The 24,293-nt window shown below is 44.2% G+C and overlaps 1 protein-coding gene across 1 annotated transcript; it reads left to right on the forward strand.

Annotated features, from left to right (window-relative positions):
* Positions 1–509: 509 nt before the first annotated feature.
* On the forward strand, positions 510–23,329 carry LOC139300217 (Na(+)/H(+) exchange regulatory cofactor NHE-RF1-like). Its single transcript, XM_070923234.1, has 6 exons — positions 510–1,364; positions 15,171–15,341; positions 17,893–18,046; positions 20,065–20,108; positions 22,803–22,922; positions 23,045–23,329. Exons 1-6 carry the CDS (start codon positions 792–794, stop codon positions 23,180–23,182), a joined length of 1,200 nt encoding a protein of 399 aa, XP_070779335.1. The 5' UTR covers positions 510–791; the 3' UTR covers positions 23,183–23,329.
* The last annotated feature ends 964 nt before the right edge of the window (positions 23,330–24,293 follow it).

Below are 24,293 nucleotides of genomic sequence, written 5' to 3' on the forward strand. Positions count from 1 at the left end.
CAGTAAAGGAAATAGACGAGTATCAAGGTGCACAAAAAAAGCCATAAATGAGATGAAGGCCTGTCTTCAGGTATTGAGTGTCATTGTATGTACAATGTTAAAACTGTGCATCAAGGGTGCTCATAGGGAGAAGTGGGCAAAATGTGCACAAAAAATAATAATGAATTTAAACAAACTGTAAGAAAAGAAAACAGTAAAAACAATTATGTGAAAGGGAGAACATGAAAAAGTAAATGTATATGGTTTCAAACGCTAATGTCCAGATAATTACTGTGAGAGTGACCAGCACTCATAATCCTCATCCCAACACTGTCGAGGCTTCTCGTCTTCATCGGGTATTTTCCCTGGACAGCCTCGGTTTGTGTTTACTCCTCCATCCCGCCCTGCTTTGCGTGAGGCAGCCAGCTGGGCTGTTCCGTGAACGCACCTCCCTCTTCCTGAGTGGCTCCTCTGACTTTTTGTGGCACACCGAAAGAGAGCGGCTGCTGTTTGAGTTCAGTCCCCGGGTCAGGACACCTCTCTGTCTGCTAGCAGGAGTCTCAGCGAGGACTTACACAACAAACCAGACCCGGACTCGTCTGTGGAAGTGGACTATAGAGTGGGACAAACACCAGCACCGTTTCCCACGGACTAATCTCCCCAAGAGGGCGGGGGTTGGGTGTGTTTTTGGACGGGGTACCACTCATTCACACACACACACACACACACACACACCTCCATAGCAGCATCCTGAGCAGGTCTTCCAGTCATTTCCACTTTAGAAGAGCCACAGGTTGAGCCACAGCAGCAGCATGCCGAGTAAAAGCCAGTATCTGCGCCCCCGGCTGTGCACGCTGGAGAAGGGGGACAACGGCTACGGCTTCCACCTCCACGGGGAGAAAGGTAAGACGGGACAGTTCATCCGGCTGGTGGAGCCCGACAGCCCGGCAGAAACCTCCAGGCTCCGCGCCGGTGACCGGCTGGTGTTCGTGAACGGGGACGACGTGGAGAACGAGAGCCACCAGCAGGTCGTGTCCCGGATACGAGCCACCGTGGGCCGGCTGGAGCTCATAGTGGTGGACCCGGACACGGAGCAGCTGCTGAAGAAACACAACATGAAGTGTCTGAAGGAGTATGTCACCGACGGCGTCCCGTTACCCTTCGACGAGGAGGAGGAGGCGGCGGAGGAGGAAGAGGTGGTGGTGGAGGATGGGCAGGTAGACGGGACGGAAAACGGGGATGAGCGGCGCGAGGTGGAGGAAGAGGAAGAGGAAGAGGAGGAGGAGAAGCAGGAGGGGACACCCAGGGAGTCCACGCCGGTCCCGGAGAGCAACGGAGAAATCCACGCGCACTTCGAGAAGAAGCTCAGCATCAACTCTGAGAAGGTGAGTCCAACCAAAGTTAGAACAAGTGCAGGTAAAAGGTTTCACCCCTCATCTTCACACGTCCTTCCTCCAGCTTTACTTTACCACACAGGTGCCTTCAATGCCTGATGACATTAAACCCGCTGAATGCATCAGTGAGGGAGGGAGTCCGCAGAGAGAATAGGTGCTCTGTGTCTGTAACATGCAGAACAGGGCCAGCTGCCAGGAGCATGTGGGCAGGCTCAGCTGGCTGGACTTCTGCTGTGGGTGTGTGAGAGGACAAACAACCTGGTTCAGCTTTGGGATCAAGAAAACAGGGACCCCCCCCCCCCCCCCCCCTCAGTCTGTAAACCTCTGAAACTGATTGTGTCAGAGTGTCTCAAAGAGCAACTCTGACACAAGCATTGAGGTCAGCAGCCATGAGGGAAACACTTGAAAAGAAGCTGTGTTTTGTGTATTCTGTAGACAATAACACATATCTGACATTGCTGAATCCTCCACAACCAACCAACAGGAAATAGTGTCTTTTTTTAAAATCTCCACAAAATGAATCTTGCCAATCTTTTGATCTTTGTCTGTAAAACATTATGGGCACATTCTCACTCCGCAGAGGCCACTTGTTGCTGTGCTGTTGGTCTGTGTCTGTGTCTGTGTGTGTGAACTCAGGACCAGGGGTCATTAAAAAGCACTAGAGGAGAGGAGGGTGCCCTCCAGTCTGGAACATCTGTACCCCTCGCTGCATCCTGGATGTTTACCCCCGAGGCTGTTTTCTGTCTGTGTCCAGCTCTCCTCCTCCTCCTCCTCCTCCTCCTCTGTGGTACATTAAGTAGGAGGGAGGAAGGGCCATAGTGTGCAGAGCGCAGAGAAGACCCTGCTGTGGGCTTGTCTTTTTATTTCTCTTTACGTATCTCTGTCTTGCTTGTGCTTAAAAGCATGTAAACACATCATGTAGTGCATCTAATATTCTGCTCTTGTGATGGCAGATAGCAGCCATTCTGGCATTCGATGGCGGCCAAATTGAATACTAATGAAAGCTTGTATACATGATATGCTGGGACCATAAACAAGCATGTTCACTGATGATGGGAGGTCAGGGAGGTAAAGTAAAGTGCTGGTGAGGAGTCATGTTGGGGGATATATTGAAGTGAAGTATTGTGAGATGAGTCAGTTATTGTAATAATCATCCATCAGTGGCATCTTCCAATGTCTTGTTTTGTTTGACCAACCATCCAAAACCTAAAGGTATTCAATTTATAATGATGTAAAACAGACACTCACATTTTTCCTGATTAAAAAACCTAAACAACTAATTGATTATCAAAATAGTTGCCTATTGATTTTCTGCTGATAGTCTAATCAATTCGAGGAATAATGTTAAGGATCATACTGATGTTGCCTGTTTGTAAACTCCCTCTCCTTATATGAACCCAGTTCAAATGTCACATTGACATTACTGAAGCTCTGCTGCTCTCACTGCTTCCTTACATTGTTTTGTTTTCGTAATGTAATGTGTAATAACGGCTCTCAGATATCCAGAGCATGCAGGGCCTTTCAGAGTTATGTTTCTGGTACTTAAAGGAGATCTTGTTCCTCACAAGACCCACACTTGTGCACAGCACTTGAGCACCGCTGGGTCATGTTGTTTGTCCCAGGAATATACAACGATTGTTCCCGTGTTTACTCCCGATGCTCTCCGCAGATGGCCTCATGGAGCTGTGGCGGTACAATTCACACTGGCACGCAACCCAGAGGGAAGTGGCGTCGAAGGAAACAATAGCACTCCTAACAAACTCATTCTCACCACTTGGATTTTATTATTTCAACAGAGTTTGACATATGGAGCAAAAAAATGCAGCACGAATCATGCCGAACAGTCAACAATTTGTTTTTTTATGCAAAGGCACAGTGCGTACAAAACCAAGATTTCACAGGCTGAGGAAGTTACTTAGGGACAGAAGACACAGCCGAACGTGTGAGTGTGTAAATTGGACTCGAGGGACGCAGTTTAGAGTCTGCTGTGTCTCCATGTTACAGTCAGAGGCACCTCAGGGTGTGTTTTTAGCGTTGACTCCACTCTTTCTGGAATTTTCTCTACATCCTGTCCAGCATTCCTGTGCCCGAGCCTCTGTGGCCCAGCCAATGACACACACATACAGCACAAACACACTCATGTAAAGCCTTGGGAGACACACACAGCGTTGGTCTAGCAGTCACACTGACGTCCGCACTCCGCCTGTCTGGCCTCGTCTTTGAAGCGACACAAAAGAGGGTTCGAGAGAGCGACGCCTTCTCCGGAAACTGGGGAGCCTCGCTCGAGGTTGCCATGGTTACGCTGATGTCGTGTATGTGTGCGCAGTGCATGTGTGAGGATGGAGGTAGGCGAAAGTGAGACAGCGCAGGGGAGGTGGGAAAAAAAAGTGGAATGAGCAGTGATGAAGGTCAAAACATGGAGCTGGCCCGGGAAGAAAATAAGAACCGCTGTCGTAATCTTGGAACAAAACACACACACTAAAAAAACAACAACAAACCATCGGCTCCAAAGGTCGTTGTTTTGTTTACCAGGCAGTAAAAGTTTTACTCTGCCAGTGGTGAGTGCAGTGAAGCAGCAGCAGCAGATGCTCTCTCTCAGCTCATATGACAAATCTAGATCCATCAGCTCATCCAGAAGACTAACTGGGCTCATGTTACCTTACATAAAAATGACTTCCATGCAGTGTGGTATACAGATTTTACATTTTGGGAAAAAGTCTTAAAACATTGTGGAATTTCATACTAGAAAGACTGAAGCCTTATATTAAGCTTCAGCTAGATTTTGCATTGTATTTTTGCACAGAACGAGGACTGTGGATTTTGTCCTTCATCTCCATTGGAGGCCTGTTAGGAAGGGATTTTTAAACAGCTAGTATGAACAGGAGGAGTTAAACTTGTTTCACTTTACATATGAGCACCTGACTTCAAAAAATGTGAACCTATCCTTTAATATGTCAATATTCTTTACTCTCGTTAATAATTGCTTAATTGTTTTGCCTTTTAAATGTCAGGGAATACTGTGAAATACTCCCCAAAGAGACATCTCAACAGTCCAAAACCCAAAGATATGCAATTAACAAGCTGAAAATCAACATATTTGAGAGGCTGGAAACAGCTGATGTTTGGAATTTATCTTCAATAAATGACAAGCTAAGACAACAATGGGGGACTATTTCGTACAGAAACATTTTGCAGTTAGATACTTTAAAATGTATTTTTCAGGAGCTGTATTTGTGTCATCACACTGCTCTGGCTTTTTCTTCGGTGACTCACTCAGTCTGGAGTGAGCGAGAGGGTGAGAAGTTTTTGGGAGTCCTCCTGAAAGACTGCCGGCTGCTTACATAAGACTGTCTTTAAACGCTAATTACAGGAGAGGAAGAGCGCTTGTGTCAGATGAAATTGACTGCAGCTAGATGAGATCTGGTACGCTGGCAAGTGTTTCTAAGAGTGTGTGTAATCCCTCTGGAGGGATGTATCGCTGTGAATGATCTATCTAGAGAGAGGATGCTCGTACTATAGAGGCCAGAAATGTGTCAATGTGTGTTGGTTGTCACTTCTCCCCTCTAATCTGAGCCTCAAATCTGCACATTCATATAAAACCTGCTTATTAAAGAGCTTCCACTGCTTCCACCACACATGGCGTGGTCCTTTAACGGCACGGGATGGTGTGTTTTCCCTAAACAAATCATCCTCAAGCTGTTGTGTGGGAGGATTCAGTCTATATTTGTATACACTCCACTGCATGGCTTTCAGTGCATGGACTGACAATAGTCTTTTTAATTGGCTTTCATGGGCTTTAACAGTCCCGTGTGTGTGTGTGTGTGTGTGTGTGTGTGTGTGTGTGTGTGTGACCTAAAGCAAACCCTGAACTTAATCATGTGTTTCCACAGTTTGGACTTTTAAAATCTTTTTAATGACAATTAGCAGGAGTTATTCAGCTAAAGGTTTCATTATTTGTCTCTAATTTAAGGCACAAGGGAGGGTAACGTCACATCCATGTCACATTCCTGTCTGTGTATCTCAGCAGGATAGATTTACTTGAGTTTTTGGAGTTTAGCATCGACTTTAATCAAGTTTCACATTCACTGACATCTGATGTAATGCCTTCAGGAATAGCGTGCGGATAAGGCTTTCTGTTAATAGAATAAACGTCAGCTTTCGATGATCATTCGTCATGCAATAGAGGCAGAAATAGCCACACCTTCAGTAAAGTATTTGAGCCAGGATGGAGGGTGTGTACCTGGCTGCCTGCTGCTGTCTATGGGAGTCTTGGCCTGTGCAGGACGTTTGTGCTGGTTTCCTGTCATTGTTGTTGGTGGATGACCCCCCCCCCACCTCCACCTCGTCGTCTTAATCCTCTTCTCACCCCCCTGGCCTGCAGGGAGAGTCCGAGCAGCTCACAGCAGGACAGTAATTTATAGCTTAAAGGTTAGAGGAACTATCTCGTCATCAACGTGTGTAGCAGCTAAATGCCTGCATTGAAAACAGGATATATAACGCAATAAAAGGACACAGACACTGGTTGCATGTCTCAAAGGTAAACAGTATCTCCAGCCCTGTTTGTTGATTTGGTTATCATTGAAGCCGTTGTGACAAAGCCAGGTATTGTTCAGGCTCTGTTTGGGTAATGGAGTGTGTGTCATTGTGTTTGTCTGACAGGATCAGATGGACTCCACGATTCATCCTGACTGGCCGCACACGTCGCTTGACGTTTGTTTGACGTTTGTGTGCGTGTTTTTGCATTAATGTGTGTGTTTGAATGTGCGTGTGAGAAGGTCTGAGATTCACCTTTCCCTCTCCTGCTCTTTGTTGGTTGTCGGGCTGTGTGTTACCGGGGAAATGGTCCTCATGATGTGGTGGAGGGTGCCAGGGGCTTCACTGGCCCTGTTTACACCTGGCATTGACATAAGTCTTAGGTGATCCGATCACAAGTGGACAGCTCTAATACCAGGTGTGAATGCACCCAAGACGCATTGAGATCCGACCGCTCAGACCACATTCGGAGGTGGTCTGGGCCGCATATGGGCCACTGTGTTTCTACTAAGAGTTGTGCATTTGTAAGAGTAACATGTTTCCCGGCGCCTGTTTGTTTATGAGAAATGTGAAATCTCAAGTGTGTTATGTAACACATATCAGCTGAGTGATAAATACTGTGAGATGATTGAAATAAGAGCTTTTGCTTCACAGAGGAAGTTATCCCTTTGACACGAAATGCATCTCAAAACACTTCAAACCCTGGTTTTATTAGGCCAAGGAAACTATCATTGGCATATGCAATATTAATCCAGTGGCAATATTGGATTTACAGGATATTTGTATCAATGTAATGAAGTAGTTTGGTTTGTCAGGTCATTTAATTCTGCCAAAATCAGACCCATGTTATTTTATCCTTAAACATTTCTGACAGCCATGTAAATACTTCACATCCATCTGTCTTAGAGGCCACATGGCCTGTTAAGTTGGCGCTATGTGTCCATTTTTAGTGTTAGAAGCCTTTACACCTCACACACACACACACACACACACACACACGTTTCTTGTCCCTTGGCGTTCATTGGAGTAGTTGTTTTTTGTGTGTGTTATGGGAGGGAATCATGATGGGAGTAACTCATGATACAATACTATCACAAAATATGTTGCCCAAGATAACGAGAGTATCACCAGTGTTTTGCAAGATTGTCACGCACAGCTCGTGACAATATCTGTTTGAGAAAGAAGTGAGAAGAATGTAAAAAACCCAAAAAATATGTATGAGCGGAAGTATGGAGCATGAGCGTTTTTGTATTTTGGGGGCAGTTTTGGCCTTTTTATTAGCGGACAGTGTAGCGATAACAGGAAATAAGAGAGAAGAGACATGCGACAAAGGTCTGCAACCGGAGATTTCATGGTTAGCATCTTAAACCCTCGTAGGCCACCTGGATAATCTAGTATTGTTTAAATGTCATTAACTGGCAAAAGGCACAACTGTTACGTCTTGAGCAAAGGAAGGATACAGTTCTCCCACATCACAAGAGACCGTTGTATTGCTCTGTTGATTCGGGGCGGAAAACAAATAATCAATGGTCGTCTTTGCAAACCATCATCAGCACTCTCGCTCGCTGAAACTTCTCAGTGACGTCAGTCCAAACAACAGCACCACTGTCCCGTCCCCACGGCCAAGACCACTGTGGCCCAGGTCAGGGGTGGAACCTGAACCCTGTGTGTGGGTGGTGGGTTGCTGGTGATTGGGTCCCTTGGGATACTGGACGGAGGCTCGACAATGCCACATTCCATTTCCCTCTCCATTCTGCTGAAGGTTCACCACCCTGACCGGACAATGAGCCGGAGGGCCGCGCCCTGCCGGGGGGTGGAGGAGAGGGAAATGACTTGCCTGTCGCTCGCCCTGAAATAGACTCACCCCCTGCTGTCCACCTCCCTTCCCACCGTATGAGACAGAGACGCCTTACGTCAAACACAACCAAGACAGAGCAAATGAATGTTGGTGTGCACATTTACGTACACTGAATGGTACACAAGGCACATTTTGAGTCGAGGGCATGACTTTTTCTTGAGTGGTAACTCTCCATCTCTTGCCCCTGCTAACACCTTTGCCTTCATTATGGCCTGCTGCTTACACAACAAGTGGCTGGGGATTGTGGAGAACCATTTAGGGAAATGTAGAAAATCCCTTATGCAAGAGAGCAAAGTACACAGAAGACGAGGTACATTCTTGAATTACAAGAATCTATGATAAGACAGTAAATGTTTTTTTTTTATTCTGGAGGACTGAAAAGCTCACACAGCACCAGCTATGAAATGAAATACTGGTGTTTCACGTATGGCACAGGGGTAAATGTAATGCGCAGTGTGACCACATCATTTTGTCACTTCTGCTTCAATGTAACAATGAGGTCCAACCCTCAGTGTTAAGACATCATTCATTTCTGTGTTGCCTTCTCCTCCTTCTCTAAATGCACTTTTCTTACATCAACCGCTGAGGTGCTCCCGTGTGTTTGTGTGTGAGATGGTGGAAGAGAAACTTGTGTTTAGAGATTGTCGAGCTGATGCTGGTTTCAGGTCTGCGAGGGTGGAGGGTCAGGGACAGGAAGACTGTGCCGAGGAGATAAAACTTGTTGACTCCTGGGTTTGTGGTGGGCTGAATGTAATCATGATTTTAAAAAAGAAGACTGCAGAGTGGACAAACTAAAGATGGACGCCGCAGAAGACCCTCGGGGAGTGGTAGAACCTGCTAGTTCCATTTTCAGAGCTCTTAAAGCCTCTCTGGTAATCAAGACCAGTCCAGTTGGTCTTATCAGTGCATGTACCCCTGCTGTGATGACCGACATTACTTTTCTATTTCCAGGCCTTCCCCCTCAAGAGCCTATTGTAATGGGAACCCTCAGCAGAACCTTTCTTTGGTGTCTTTTGTAGAGCCAGTTTGTCCCATCCTCAAATGGAAAGGGGGGACAGTAGGGTGCTTTGTTCCCCCCCTCTGCCTGCCTCGCAGCTGGTTCAATGGTCCAACTTGAAATCCAACACCCCCATCCTGCCTGAGAGAGTGGTGCGCTCCGTAAGCTCAAGAGGGCAAGACTTGCGCCGTGCTGGTTAAAAAGGAACCAGGTTTACATCAAACATTTATTAAGTCTGCCCTTGAGGCTGCTAATCTCCGTCAAAAACTACACATGACAATCACAAGGAGTGGGAGGCCAGCGATGTGTCATGTCACTGAGTAACCACAGTGCCTGGCAGGGTGTCACTTTAGCGGTTATTCTTTATGCTGATCAAAGAGGCCGAACTCATGGGAGAGCTGCCCTCTCTTATTAGAGTGACGGACAGGGGGGGGTGAAGTAAGCAGCAAAGGAGAGAGAGCAATATCGAGATGAAAGAGAGACTGCGCTAGAGGACAAATCTGCATGCACAGTCTGCTGAGTGTGACAGCTTTCAGTCGATGATTTGCAGGACTCGTGAGTTTCAGCAGCACAGAAGAACAGTTGAAATACGTCAGTGAGGTGTTTTACATAATTATAGGACATTTCAGCATGTGACCTTTTTTATATGTGAAAAGAAGTTGAGTCAGAGACCCACAAGCCTGACACAAGCCTACAGTAATAGATGTCCTGTATGTGTGCTCCTTTATTAAGGCCCATAGTTACACATCAGTCTGTCGCTGGCCGAGCACGGGGAAAATATGAAGTAACTGGCAGACAGACACACACACACACACACACACACACACACACACACTCTGCTCTCTCCATGCCAGAGACTGAATCGCTTGCAGCTACAGCATCAGCAGATGCAGGTCTCCTGTGGCTGAGTCAGAGGGTGGCAGCGGGCGATAAACATGATGAATGGTTATTATGGAGGTAGTTAGCTGCTTTTTAAGACTCCCTGAGAGGGTTTTGAAGATGCAAATCCATCAATCTGGCTTGTCAAACGCTCACCTGTGGGTACCTTGAAGGCAAAAACGAGGACTCTGTGCTCCTGTGCTCTTTTCGTGAGGACGTAAATGTTGACATTTAATACTTTTTCAACATGCAAGTTCTCTATGGATGGTGATGTTATAGTAAATATAATATAATATACTAACTATTAAATGGATTGGCATGAGATTTGGTGGAGACATTCAGGTTCCACAGAGGATGAATCCTACTGACTTTTCCTCTAGCGCCACCATGAGGTTCACATTTTTTATTTTGATTGAAATATGTTGTTGAATGCTAACGCATTAAACTATGATGGTGCACAATGGATAACATTATAACTGCTAACATTAGCATGTCAGCATTGTCACTGTGAGCATGTTAGCATTCTGACATTAGCATTTAGCTTAAAGCTCCACTGTGCGTAAGTACATCAGTCTTTTATTCAATGTAAACACATTATGAGTGTGAAATAGAATAATTAGCAAAAGTTAATATCTTGTTACTTGACCCATTAGAATTTGTCTTTCATTCATATCAGCATCAAAAGATCTCTTGCATGATGGAAAAGGCCTTTTTGACCGACCATGCAACATCTGTGACCTTTGGTTACAAAAAAAGCAGTTTCCAAAGCTATAATTTGTATTTGAAACATTCACTGCTACATTCCAGGGGAAAAGATTTTCGTAACATCGTTTTAAAAAGGATTCAGTGCTTCATTTTAAACTCAAGAACTCCACATCCGTACAGTTCGAAGTGCTGCCGTCCCATCAGAGTGCCTTTAAGTTGAACTTTGCCTCACTATCTTATCTTCTGGTTATCGCAGCTTCCTGAGGAAAACCAGAAACAAGTCTAAAACAGGGTTACATCAAGCTCTGTGTGGGAAACCTGTACATTCTTAAAAACAAATGAAGAAACTGCGTGCTGGAGCTGCAGATGCAGTGAGATTTGTGAGAGCGAGCAGTGTGACTCAGAAGTGTGTTTTGAGAATATTAACATGGGCCCTGGTATTGTTTTGGAGTGATTGGTATTCAAAGCAAAGGCTGATTTTTTAGTTGCCAAAGCCCTCTGAAATCTGTGCAGCGGAGAGAGAAACTACACTCAGACATTAACTGCCTGAAAGAGGCGAAGCAGACATTTGTCTCAGTGGAAATATGATGCAATTCTACTTTCTACATGACACAAATTGGTTTCACTTTATTCGGACTGTCCAGAGTTACTTAACATTGTCAGTGTCAGTACTGTTTCAGTAATAGTAGCCTCTGTTAGTTGAATATGTACACCAGCGGACATACTAAGCAATGTATTATTAACTGCTGATGGTCAGTTCAGAACAAAGAGTTACCAGAAATCATCAGTGTTATAGGGCCGGGAGTCACAGAACAACTTGTGATACATCATCCAAGAAAACAATAGTATCATGATACACAGTATACATGTACTGCAGGACAGTCATTCACAATACATCACAGTCTGAGTCGCTGAAGAGAAAAACAATAGCTGTACAGCATGTGAGATAAGTGAGATAAAATAGTGAGCCTCTTTACCACTCACACACAGCAACACATACAGGTGCCGTTATTCAAAATGTAAACAACCAGTAGCTGTTGACAGGAAATCTGTCTGATAGCAGGACACTTGGATGTTTGCCACACAGTAACTATCAATCTGTATTAATTAATTAATTAAGGAATAGTTTCGACATTTTGAGCAATATGCCTATTTGATATTTTGTCAAAGTTAGATGAGAAGATCGATACCACTCTCATGTTTGTGCAGTAAACACGAACTTGGTTAGCTTAGCTTAGCATAAAGACTGGAAACAGGGGGAAACAGCTAGCCTGGCTCTGTCTGAAGGTAATAAAATCTGCTTACCAGCACCACTGAAGTTCACTGATTAACATGTTCTTTGGTCTTGTTCGTTTAATCGATACATAAACAGAAGTGAAAAAATGACAATTCACCCTTTTCAGGGGGGTGGTGTGCCGAACTATTTCCTATTTCTTGGTTGTGAGGAGTTGCCAGGCAACCAGCGGAGACTCCGGGAATTTACTGGCCCCGACCAAGAAGTCGGCACATAACCATCTGAATTGTTGTTTTGCCAAGAAGCGAACTATTTTGTTAATAAAGTTAAGGTGAGATACTGACACCTAAAATATAAGAGACGTCTATTAAACGTCAAATACAGTTATTTAATTCTCTGCTGTCTAGAGACACTTGGTCTCCACATGCTAACTAATGAAAGCCTCCCTCGCCATGATGGTGTGCGTGTGTGGATGTATGTGTGTTTTTGTGCATATGTTTGGGTGTGTTTTTGTATATTGATTTCTCTTTCATGTCAGGAAGTTGAGCCAGCGCAGGGGGAAGCATATTGAGGGAAGATGTGTCAACAGTTCCTGTTCAACACTTCCCTCCTCAAAGGAAAGTTTGTGTCACAGAGAGAGTGTGCTCATCTCGAAAAACGCTATTTTTCTGGGCCGAGAGGAAAGCTTCACACAATAGAAAACCATGTGACTTAAAGTCTAAAGATCTTAAAGTGATACTTACAGCGTGCCATCCAAGATATCATTCATTGAGTGTGATTCTATTTCATTATTTAGAGAAATGAAAATGACTTTTACGCAGGTGAGATTATGATGTTGTACTGAATGTATCAGGGTGAACGGTCAACTATCACATTACATGAGGAAGTCGAGGATTTTCACAGCCCTGTTGTAGGCTTACAACAACCAAACTAAATGAGAGGAAGTAGATTCATTAATCTGTGTTTTCCTTCCACATATCATGTACTTGGAGATGCATTTATGATCTGGGAGGAAGTCTGACAGGAAGTATACAAATGGTCCTGCATTAATGTTGACCTCTGGCCAAGGCTAAGCCTGTCTGAAACGAATATTTAGTTACCCGCAGTGTAAACCAGGGAGCACAGATTTGTGTGTCAGTCAACAACAGATAAGGCCGCTCAGTGTGTCACTCTGTTTTAGCCACGAGCCTCAGCTGATTGTATGTGGAAGAGTCACGATATCGGTTTGTAATTTACAGAACGTCCCATGGATGATGTGCCCATATTTACAGCTCACTGACAGCTGTGTTCATCAGATTCCTGCTGTAACGTCATGTAGGACCTTACAGTGTATTTGTTGTTAAAAAGTAAAGAGAGCAATATACAGCACAGCACACACACATTTGACAAGTAGTGGGTCCATGGTTCGTCTCCTGGCTTGTGTGTGTTCAGCAGATTCCACAGATTTCAGACCCGCGTGGAGATTCTTCAGCCCTCCACTCCTCTCCGACACAAACCCTCCTCTGTTGTCCCTGCCAGAGCCTCTCTCACCCTCTCTCCCTGCGCAGGGGCGCCTAACGTCAGCCAGAGCACCCGATGGCTGTCAGGGAGTCTACAGTGTGTGTTGATGGAACTCAGCGCTGCATCACATCGGGCACATGGACTAATTATAAATGATGGATAGTACTTTACAGTTAGAGGGATTGAGAGCTCCCTAAAGTCTTGCCTGAATTGAAAACACCTTGTAATCTAAATCATGGTGAGCACCAGACTGCAAATAATGCTTTATTCTACTATCACACAGGACAAAGTAGAGGACAGACAGCTCTGTTAGTTAATTCCAGGTTTTCAGAGGAGGGAAGGTTAGTAATAAGAAAGAGTCAAACATTCATTCGGACCTGCTGCAGCAAAAATAACCGTTTACTAAAAGATAAAAAAGACAACACTTTTCTGTGTAGTCTGCACGTTAGATTACATCTTTTACATTTAAAGAACTTGTAAAGGAAGGTGGTTTTATTTGATACGTGGGTGTAACACTTGAGAAGGTAAAGGACGTGCAATCAAAGACAACCATTCATGTGTAATCAGTTACCATTAAGGGCTCTTATCAGGAGAACGTCTGATTAGCAGGATGAATGTTCAGCGCACACTCCTGCCGCTCAGCAGGCTCTTAACAGGGATGGACTCTCTGCATCACTGATGAGCACAGACTGCCATTACATTTAATGTATTATATCTGAGGAAGCGTGTGACACTGTGTAGTATTTCCCATTATGTTTTTGTTTAAGATATTTAGACATTATGGGTAAGGTTCTGTGGTAAAGTGAGTTTAAAGGAATACTTTTTGGGAAATATGCTTATTTTTGCTTTCATGCTGAGAGTTAGATGAGAAGATTGATATCATCATGTACATGTATGTACATTAATTATGAAGCTACAGCCAGCAGCCAGTTGGCTTAGCTTATCATAAAGACGGGAAATAGGGGGAAAGTGCTAGCCTGTCTCTGTCTGAAGGTAAACAAATGTGCCTACCAGCACCTCTAAAGCTCACTGATCTCTAAACTCTCATTTATTTAATTCATACAAAAACTGGAGTGTAAAAATGTCTTGTCTTACATAATCTAGTGAAGCGACAAGCATCAGTGTCAAATTGTATATGAGGGGTTGAGTCAGACAGCCTCACTTATTATAACTTCATTTATGTCCACTGATGTTTTTGAAGCAGCTTTAATCAATCAGCCTCCTGCCAGTGTTTTCTGTAGAAAGTGAGTCATTCGACTTTATTTATAGAGGTTGTTCATTGTCTTCGAGTGCTCAGTTGACAGAGGGCGGGAGCTCACAGCCACTCTGATGTGCAGGGAGTGTCAGGTCAGATTTGGTCACACTGACAAAGATTATCCTGACCAGCGCTGCCTCTCTGCTGTAGCTCCTGTGTTTCACTCCTGCATTTAATGACAGAGCCATTAAAGACCCCTCTGCTAAATTAAGAAACTTCCACACAGCGGAAGGGAGGCTCTTGGTTTGAGCTCCAGTTTTTTCCTGGATGACAATACGGCTCTAACTCTTCCTGCCATCCCAGAGTGGGACTGGACGGGGACGGGGCGAGGGGAGGCGGTCAGAGGTCGACGCCCAGCTTCCATTGTCCTCCTCGGGAGCCTGGAGGGAGAAATGGGCCGCGGACCACACCGGAAGTGGTCCCTTCCTCAAGCCGACAAGGCCAGAGTCAAGCCGACTGCCTCCATCTGCCCCCCTCCCCAAATTCTCCACAAACCTTCCCAGCAGACCTCCAATCACATGCCTCCAAGACCCTCTTCCTTCCTGGAGTGCAGTTTGGAGTCACGTGGAGTCCAACAGCAGCTTCAGTTTACTCATGATTGTTGCACAACACACCAGCATGCAGCAGCCACCTGTATGTTCAACCTCGGCTTTATATTCATGGTTAACGACTCACTGGAGCTCTCCGTAATCTTTGTGCCTCTCGTTCTTCCCGAGCACACACCCATGGTGGAGGTATTTTTAAAAGCTAATGTTTCGAGTCTGTTGGTGCTTGTCACATACAGTGTGTTAACATGCTGCTTCTGTTCTCTCTCTCTCTCCTCTGGCCTCCTCCAGGAGGTGAGTCCTGACCTGCGGCCACGTCTCTGTGTGATCCAGAGAGGGTCCAACGGATATGGCTTCAATCTGCACAGCGAGCGGGCGCGGCCGGGCCAGTACATCAGAGCCGTGGATGAGGACTCTCCAGCAGAGAGGGCGGGCCTGCTGCCCCAGGACAGGATAGTACAGGTACTTAATAAGGTCAAGGCTGGAACACGGTGAGACTATGCCGGCCAGTAACTCAGCATGGTGTAATAAGAGGGACATTTAGGGACATTATTATTGTTCAAGTTTTGGTCTTATGTAAGAAGCATTAATAAGTCCTTTAAGGAAATGTACTTTTAAACTTACTTTGCTTCATTAATTGTCCTAAATAGTTCACTTTATGAGAAGTAACTTGGAGCTACACAAAAATATCCACGCAAATAGTGTATCCTGATTAGTCTGCCATACTTCCGCTCTAGACAGCCTGTAGTGATTTTTCGTTACTTGGATAAAAATAGAGAAGAATGGAGTGGCGTATTGTCAGGCCTCACTTATAAGTTATGAAAAAGAAAGCCTGTTTACTTTCTATGGGGAAAAAATAGTAATACTTTCTGTTCGTGCCTTTCCGATGCTCCATTAATTAATTATCTGGTTATATGGTGTGAAAACGTACCCTTGTTACACTTACTTAAGTACAAATTTGAGGTACTTGTCCTTTACTTGAGTATTTTCTCCTCATACCACTTTGTACTTCTACGGAAATGTAAACCTTATACTTCAGAGGAAAATATTTAACAGCTTTAGTTACTTGTTACTTTTCAAATGAAAATGTACAGCTGAAACGATTTGTCGTTTAATCGATTAGTCAATTGACAGAAACGTTATTGGCAAGTATTTTGATAATCACTTTTCATGCAAAAACATTTCATGGTTCCAGCTTCACAAATGTGATTATTTGCTGCTTTTCCTTTTAAGTAATTTTATAGCTTTCATTTATTTTTAATCATTTTGAGGTTTGACTGTTGGTTGGATGAAATGAGCATTGTGAAGGAAGTTGTCACTCTGGACTCTGGTAATTGTGACTGATTTCTCACTATTTACAGATTTTTTACAAACCAAACAATCAATCAATCAATCAAGAACATAATCAGCAGATTACAGTAAAATCCTCATACTTTTACTGAAGTAACATTCTCAATGCAGGACTTTTACTTGTAACAGAGTATTTTTACAGTGTGGTATTAGTACTTTTACTTAAGTAAATCTGAATACATCCTCCCCCTCTGCTGAAAAGTATTATGGCTGATCCTCATCCACCTAAAGAAACGTTAGTATCTTAGTATCTAAATCAACCAGGTCTTCTGAACACTGTACTCAGAGGCAGTCAGCTCTTTCCTCAAAGTTAACTGTGTGTCCAGAGGAATGTGAAGTGAACCAACAGCCGCCGTGTGGGGTCTTAAATCTCCCAGACGACTCTGGTGCAACTGTCACTGTGAGCGGCCTCACACTGGACCAACCAATCAGCTTCTTAACTGGTCTGGGGTCTGCTCTGCTCACCTCCTTTGTGTACACTGGCCTAGATAGAGACAGTAGGGTTAAATAAACTCTGTATCATACAATCCTGGTGAAAAGCCATTAAAATGTTTGATAAAAGTTTGATATGATACTGTATTTATGCTCCACAAAATCACAGTCGTAATAACACTGAGCAAGCTAGATTTCAGTATGTCCTACTGTGTGCTGAGAGACAGAGACCACAGACCACATGTCCGCCTTTCATTGTCCTCTAAAAGATATTACAACATAAAACCTGGTCATTGTAATATCATACAAACAACCATACTTCCGCTTATTATTTAGCCAGCAGAAGCCGAAGCAACTCACAATGAACGTCTCTGACTCATTCAGTGTAACTCATGATCAGATCAGAGCGCTGGCATTTTGCAGCTGAGTGTGACTGACTGCACCGAAAGTAGAAGAACTAGAACAGAATAAAAAGGAAGAATCAGAGGAAAATTAGAGAGAGATTAAAAGTACCACCAGTTTTAGGGTCTGTATGAGAGTCTAGCGAGGGGTTTCCAGTCCCCCAGAGGGCCCCAGACAGCCACACCACCCACTGAGGAGCGGGGCTTTGTGGGGAGCGGACAGGCATTGTTACTGCTGTTACTGGCCAAGCAGCTATTGTCCAGCTTCCTCTGTGGGACTGGCTTAGACATGCAGGTCCACCCTATGACCTAAACACACACACACACACACACACACACACACACACACACACACACACCCTTCGAGACATTTCTCACATGCTTTCCCATGGTGAATTTATCCCAGAACGCTCAGCTGGTGAGGGAGGGAGCCACCTGACATGTCGAGTTACTGTATATCAGAGAGTTAAAGCACAGATGTCACAGTGTCAAGTACCAGAATGTGTAAACATGGTGGACACAAGTTGACTTAAGGAACAAACTAAACAAAAGAAAAGTCTCTTTTCATGGCAGTAGGCAATCGAGCACATTATGACAATTGTTTTTGTAAGTTGGAGGTTGAAAGAATGTGTGTGTGCATGCGTACGTGCATTTGTGTGTGGACACACAGGATTTCCTGCCCTGGAGCCTCTGGCAGACAAAGTGATAATATTGAGACAGAAATCCTGACAGTGATGAAAACAGTTTGTTCATTTCTGTGTGGGAACAAAGACAAGCCAACCTCCCCCAAAAGAGAAACACTACCTAGAATAATCTCTTTTTCTCCTCAGGTGAACGGTGCGTCAGTGGAAGGGAAGACACACTCAGAAGTAGTGGCAGCCATTAAAGTCGGCGGGAATGTGGCCCGTCTGCTGGTGGTGGACCCCGACACAGACGCCTTCTTCAAGCGGTGCCGAGTGGCCCCCACCTCGGACCACCTCACCGGTGAGAGGACACACAATCAGGGCGATTTCGCCATCACTAAGAGGCAGTGCAAGTTACTTTTCAACTGTAGAGCAGACACCAGACGTTGCCTCCTCCGGTCCTCCTCTCGATTTAAGCAGATTAAAAATCTGTCACAGTTTCTTGGCTCTCCTCCTTTATTTCTTTATATCTCTCTTTGACTCGCTCCATCCTGCATCGCTCTTCTGCTTTCCTCTTTCTCTTTGCCAATAAACACAGACGGAGACAGAGACTCTGAGCCACTTCCTGCCCCCCCCACCCCCCCACCTCATGTTGATGCCCTGTGGAGAAAGTTAATCTTTTAGACATAAATAGATCAGATCAGACAGATCAGAATCACACTGAGTAACAGAGCTGTCTGTAGAGTGTGAGGGCTTTGATGCAGATCTCTCTCGCACACAAAAGTCTCATTTTATCTGAAAAGCTCCAGAAAGTTTCCAGTAAGGGGACCGTTTGTTATTAAACTGCTATTTCCAAGGTCAATAAGGAACCTTCAAGTTCAATAAATATGATACCTGACTTTGCCTCCTCTCGCCGTATGGTTCCCCCCAAGAGCTTGTAGAGATTCACTGCTTTGCTCAAAGGCACAGAACCTAGTAGGACTACCACAGCCCCCAGGGGGAGCCCTAATACAGTCTGTGATGTGGTTTCTGTGTTTGAGGGCCGTCCCTCTACAGACAAAGATCCTCAGGCAGGTGGTGTGTGTGTGTGTGTGTGTGTGTGTGTGTGTGTGTGTGTGTGTGTGTGTGTGTGTGTGTGTGTGTGTGTGTGTGTGTTGTGTGTTGTGTGTGTTGTGTGTGTGTGTGTGTGTGTGTTGTGTGCTTGGCCAAATGTCTGATTGCCACTCTGCACCACGAGACCCCTCATGTAAACATGGTGCTGCCAGCTGTCGGCATAGCAACAGACGTTGCATGTGGGGGGAAAGATGCTGCCCTCTGTATCCAAAATGGATTTTTCTGTTGTTGATATTTGAGATTTTGATGGTTTAAAACTGCAGGAAATCAATTAGATCAATTAGTAAGCCTCTGTTAGTGGGTGACATGTCCTGCGTTGTGTACAAAAGAGAAACTGAATTGCCGTCACTGAGTTGAGAGGCAGATGTTTCATCGTTTCCTGAACTCTTAAACCTTCCTGTGTTTCAGTCCACGAGTAAAAATAATAACGCTATACAGGGGAGGGTTTCCAGTGAGGTGTTTCCCAGGTAACTGCCTGCACTTCACATGCCACCCACTCAGAGGACACCTGCCTACACTGACTCTTAACTTCAACACACACACACACACACACACACACACACACACACACACACACACACACACACACACACACACACACACACACACATCGTCTCTCTGAGCAGCTAGGGCTGGCCAGCAGCTTTGTTTGGTTTCCAAGGCGCCCACTCCAAGTGGCCTCTCAGCCTGGAGCTGGAGCTGGACTGGGACTTGGAGAGGCTACTTTCAGAGTCAGGGACACACACACACACACACACACAGACACAAGACCTGAGGAGGACTCAAATCTCAGATTAACTCTGAAGGACCAGCTGCTATCTCCAGTATTAATCATCATTAGCTAAAAACACTTTTCGGCTGTGAGGAGGATCAGAGGGATGGAAGGTAAGGGATGTGTTGGACCTTCTGTCTCTCTAAAATTAGGTTTTTGTTAAAACATGGATTCATTTTTATGAGAAAAAGCTGAAGGGAAATGTTCCTTTACAACTATCTGATATGCAGAGGGTCTGTGGAGGTATAGAGGACCAGGAGGAGCACCATCTCATAGAGGATGAACCACATGTGAATAATAGATGACCTGCTCATACCTGTGCTATGTAATAGAGTAGGTGTTAGTGGAATGAAAGGTGAGCTGCAGAAAGACTCTTGATCTGGCAGAGTGGAGCTCTCATGACTTGACATTAGTCCTCACAGAGAAGGAAAGACAGAAAGAGCTGTACTTGTGGAGTCCGGGGCCTGATTCTTGTGTCATTTTCATGCCCACAGGTCCGCTGCCCGAGCCTGTCATTAATGGAGGGATGGAGGAGAAGGTAAGATGCACCAGCAGCACAAATATCACAGAGACAGATGCAGGATGACACTTGAAAGGGTATAGAGCTATCATTTGGTTTGGAAATCAGTTTTAGAGCAAAGCCAAAAGTGGGATTTGAAGCTGTCGGTCTCCCACAGCGGCGACTTCCCTCTTCACTGAAGGAGACTCTCGTTCCTGGCAGAGAGGAGGACAATAACAGTTCAGTCTTTCTGCTTTGAATACTCTGTAGCTCCTCGCGTGGCACCGACGGCCCAGCAGGCCAAGGTCGAACAGCGTTTGAATGTAGCACGCAGCGTTTTCTCAGGTGTGGTTTGCCACATCAGAGAATTGAGACGCTGGTGAAGTGAGTTATTAATCAGAAGGACGTGTACTGGACGGACTTTCCTGTTATTGTCTAAACGTTCTGGTGTTCAGTATACGGTGCTGTGTGGAAGACCACACCCAGCTAGTACCCCATTAACTTTGAATTGTTTTGAAAGTGTTTGACCAAGGACAGATTGTTTTGCACAAAATGAAAATCACCCAAAAGTTGCTTGACCCACAGTTTATAGTGTAATGTGTGATGGGTTTATTAAAACTAGACGCTACACTTCGGAGCTGAGGCATGAAGAATGTAGCAGCTTCATGTTAATCCTGCTGAAGTATTTGGGCATAATCCCAATGAGACACACTGTGGCAAGAGCCCACTCACAGACCTGAAGGAATACTTTGACATTTTTGGAAATATGCTTACGTGCTTTCTTGAAGACAGTTGGATGAGAAGATTAATACAACTCTTATGTCTGTACACTAAATAGGTAGCTACAACTAGGAGCTGGTTAGCTTAGCTTAGCATAAGGACTGGATACAGAGGGAAACAGCTAGCCTGGCTCTTTCCAAAGGTAACAAAAAAGCTCTCTAATTAACATGTTGTATCTCGTTTGTTTAATTCGTACAAAAACTGAAGTGTAACTGCGCATTCGGACAGCATGCAAAGCAAGTTTTAGGGGCGGTGCGACTGCATACAAAGTCAATGGAAAGATGAATTCGACCGGGGTGGCACAAATTGGCACAAAGGCACGTCCGGGTGATTTGTCCTGGAGCTTTATTAATGTGCTTCATAAACGTACAGAGACAAGAGAGAGACTGGAGGGAAACAGAAAGAACCAGAGTTTCTTATGAGTTTATTCAGAGGCAGAACACAAACACACAGACACGGTCGGTGCGTCCATTTCTAGCTAGCCTAATGTTGGAAGGCTGTTTGGGGTGAATAAATACCAGTGGTCAGCAGCAGTCAAATTCAGGTGAAAAAGGTCACCATTTTACACGAGGTTACGTGCCAGACTACTTCTTGGTTTTGACCAGTTGCCAGGTAACTAGCAGTTCAGCAAGTAAGTACTGTACTCAAGTACAATTTTGAGGTACTTGTACTTTCCATTTTATGCTACTAAAAAATGGAAAGTACAAGTACCTCAAAATTTTACTTGAGTACTTTATACTTATTCTCCACTACATCTCAGAGGCAAATATTGTACTTTTTACTACATTTATCTGATAATTTTAGTTACTAGTTACTTTGCAGATTCAGATTATTAAAACAACATATGCATCAACTAATAAATTGTTATATATTATTATAAGTTAAGCTGCACAGCAGTATATAAAGTAATTAAAATTAGCCCCACCTTTACAAGCTGCAAAGAGAATAAGCGTATTTCCCACAAACTTTTACTTACTGAACTGGGATACTGAACTGTATATTCCAACAAAAACACAAACTCTTCGAGTGTGTGTGTGTGTGTGTGTGTGTGTGTGTGTGTGTGTGTGCGTGTGCGTGTGCTTTTCTAACCTCTCCTTGGTTGTTAGTGGCATCACAGGAATGCCTCATGAGGGTCTCTCGGGTTACTAGAGTGTCTAGTTCCCAGACTTGTATGTAAATCAGTCTTGATAAGATAGAGATAATTGTATGAAGACACCAGAACACAAACTAACAGAAGTGGCCGTGACTGCCTTCTGCTCGGGGGTTTGGCCAAATATGCAAAGTGAAGCCAGACCCGGGCTTCCTGTTACTCAGGGACTGTATGTGCAGCAGGGAAGCTACATGTTCCACGTATTGTTGCATAACATGCTGGTTAAAAGGGTGCAGAGCTGAGAGGGAGGGGTGGTGCGAGAGGTCAGGGAGAAGTCGTCTTTAAAGGGTGGATTGGAGTTAAACATCCTCATGTATGAGTAGGTTTTACTGACTTACGTTCTGTGAGACAATAACACTGATACTTAAATGGTTAAAGTGCTTTATCTGATTTCATAACCTTCTTCCTGAATATATTCCAAGGAAAGCCCACAGATGCACTAAATACCTCTTATTAGTGATTCCCAGATCAATAAATCAGCAGACACATTTGACAGTACAATTGCTAAGAAGGAAACTCAAAACTGACTTTGTACTTTGGAATTATTTTGTACTTCATAGGTGCTTCTCACTCAGTTCAACTCGATAGAAAAAACAAATGAAATGCAAGGCTGCCCCCCTGTGGTTAGGTCTAGTACTGCACCCAGGCTGGAAAAAAGGGGGGAAGAAAACCCCCAAAAAGCAATAAGAATAGTTTCTCAATCACACTTGTTGAAATGTTTCTCCCTTGCAGCTCAATTTTCATGTTGTTGTCTTTATATTTAATGGTCTGTCAGTAATGCTGACGAGCGTTTGTGTTGCCAGGTGAATGGTCGAGGGCCCAAAGAGGCAGAGAGGGACTCAAAGCTGTCAGTCAGTCCCTCTCCATCCAACGCCTCGTCCAACGCCTCCCTCACAACCCCCCCCACAAACACGCCACCTGAGGTACGTCACGGGAAACACTCTGCAGCCCCAACGATCTTAACATAACGGGCAGCATGTTTTTGCAGAAATACATTTTCGTTCTCTATCTTCATCTTTTCTCTCTTTGTTTTTCATTTATTCAGGGTTTTAACGTGGACGCCATCCCGGCGCTCAACTTGTCCCTGCAGCAGGTCAAAGAGCTCGCCCACCAGAAACGCTCCAACAAGAGAGCCCCGCCCATGGACTGGACCAAGAAAAATGAACTCTTCAGCAACCTATAGGGCACCTCAGCTCACACACACACACACACACACACACACACACACACACACACACACACAGACAGATTTTATAGACACCAGAAAGACATTTTTTATTGCCATGACACTAAAAGAGCAGTTTAACTATTGGCCATTCTGTAAAATATAGCATCCTTCTTATTATTACTCATAATCATAATCCAGTTATACTGTATATGTATAATGTGCTACTAACAATGAAAGATGCATATGCCAATGAAAGAGAACTGGACCATGGACAGAATGTGTGTGTGTGGACCCTGACAGTCCCTGCTGGCCGGAGTCTGGTGCCTGTGGAAAACAAGAAGGAGTTGATGGTCAAGTTCAATGACCCACTTCTCCGTCTGCTTATATGTCTTTTAAAAGTCTATACTAACATTTAAGGTGTCTTCAACAACAGGACCAGCCACGTTAAAACCAGCCTGACAATCATTTATCTCTAGTTTATCCTGTTATTAGTTTGTAGGGATCAAACATCTGACACAGGACTGAGGAAATTCACTTATTTCATGAACAGCAATGTTTTTAATGTGTTTTAAGAAGTATATGATCCCAAAATAAGGCATTGCTTTCTTCATAAAATGAACATGAAACTCCTTTTGGGAATTTTTTTTTGGAAATACTTACTGATGGCTTTAAACTGGAAAGAACTGTGTTTTTAAGTGGGCTCTCTTATAATATATATACATATATATATATATGTATATATATCATGTCATGTATATTTTTACATTTTTTACATAAGTTCCACTCTGAAATGAGAATGAGTTCAGCTTAACCGCATGTATCCATACTTTGTCCAAACACATGATACCACCTTTTATTAAATGTGAACTAGTTTATCATGAGTAACTTAAATCATCTTTCTTACTTTGCCGTCATGTCCTCTGTTAACGGCTGTTCAGTTCACATTTCGAGCATGTGAGATATTTTTATTGCTCCTGGGGAAATGCTCTGTGAGATTTTTACACATTTCTATCAACGTCTTAAAACAATAACGATGTAACTTTGAGACGACGTATTTCTAAAAGAATGTCGATGCTTCACTAGATTTGGTGCATTTGTCCATTATTGAGAATAGTGATGATTTTTC

The sequence above is a fragment of the Enoplosus armatus genome, chromosome 17 (assembly GCF_043641665.1).
Source record: "Enoplosus armatus isolate fEnoArm2 chromosome 17, fEnoArm2.hap1, whole genome shotgun sequence".
Lineage (NCBI taxonomy): Eukaryota > Metazoa > Chordata > Actinopteri > Centrarchiformes > Enoplosidae > Enoplosus > Enoplosus armatus.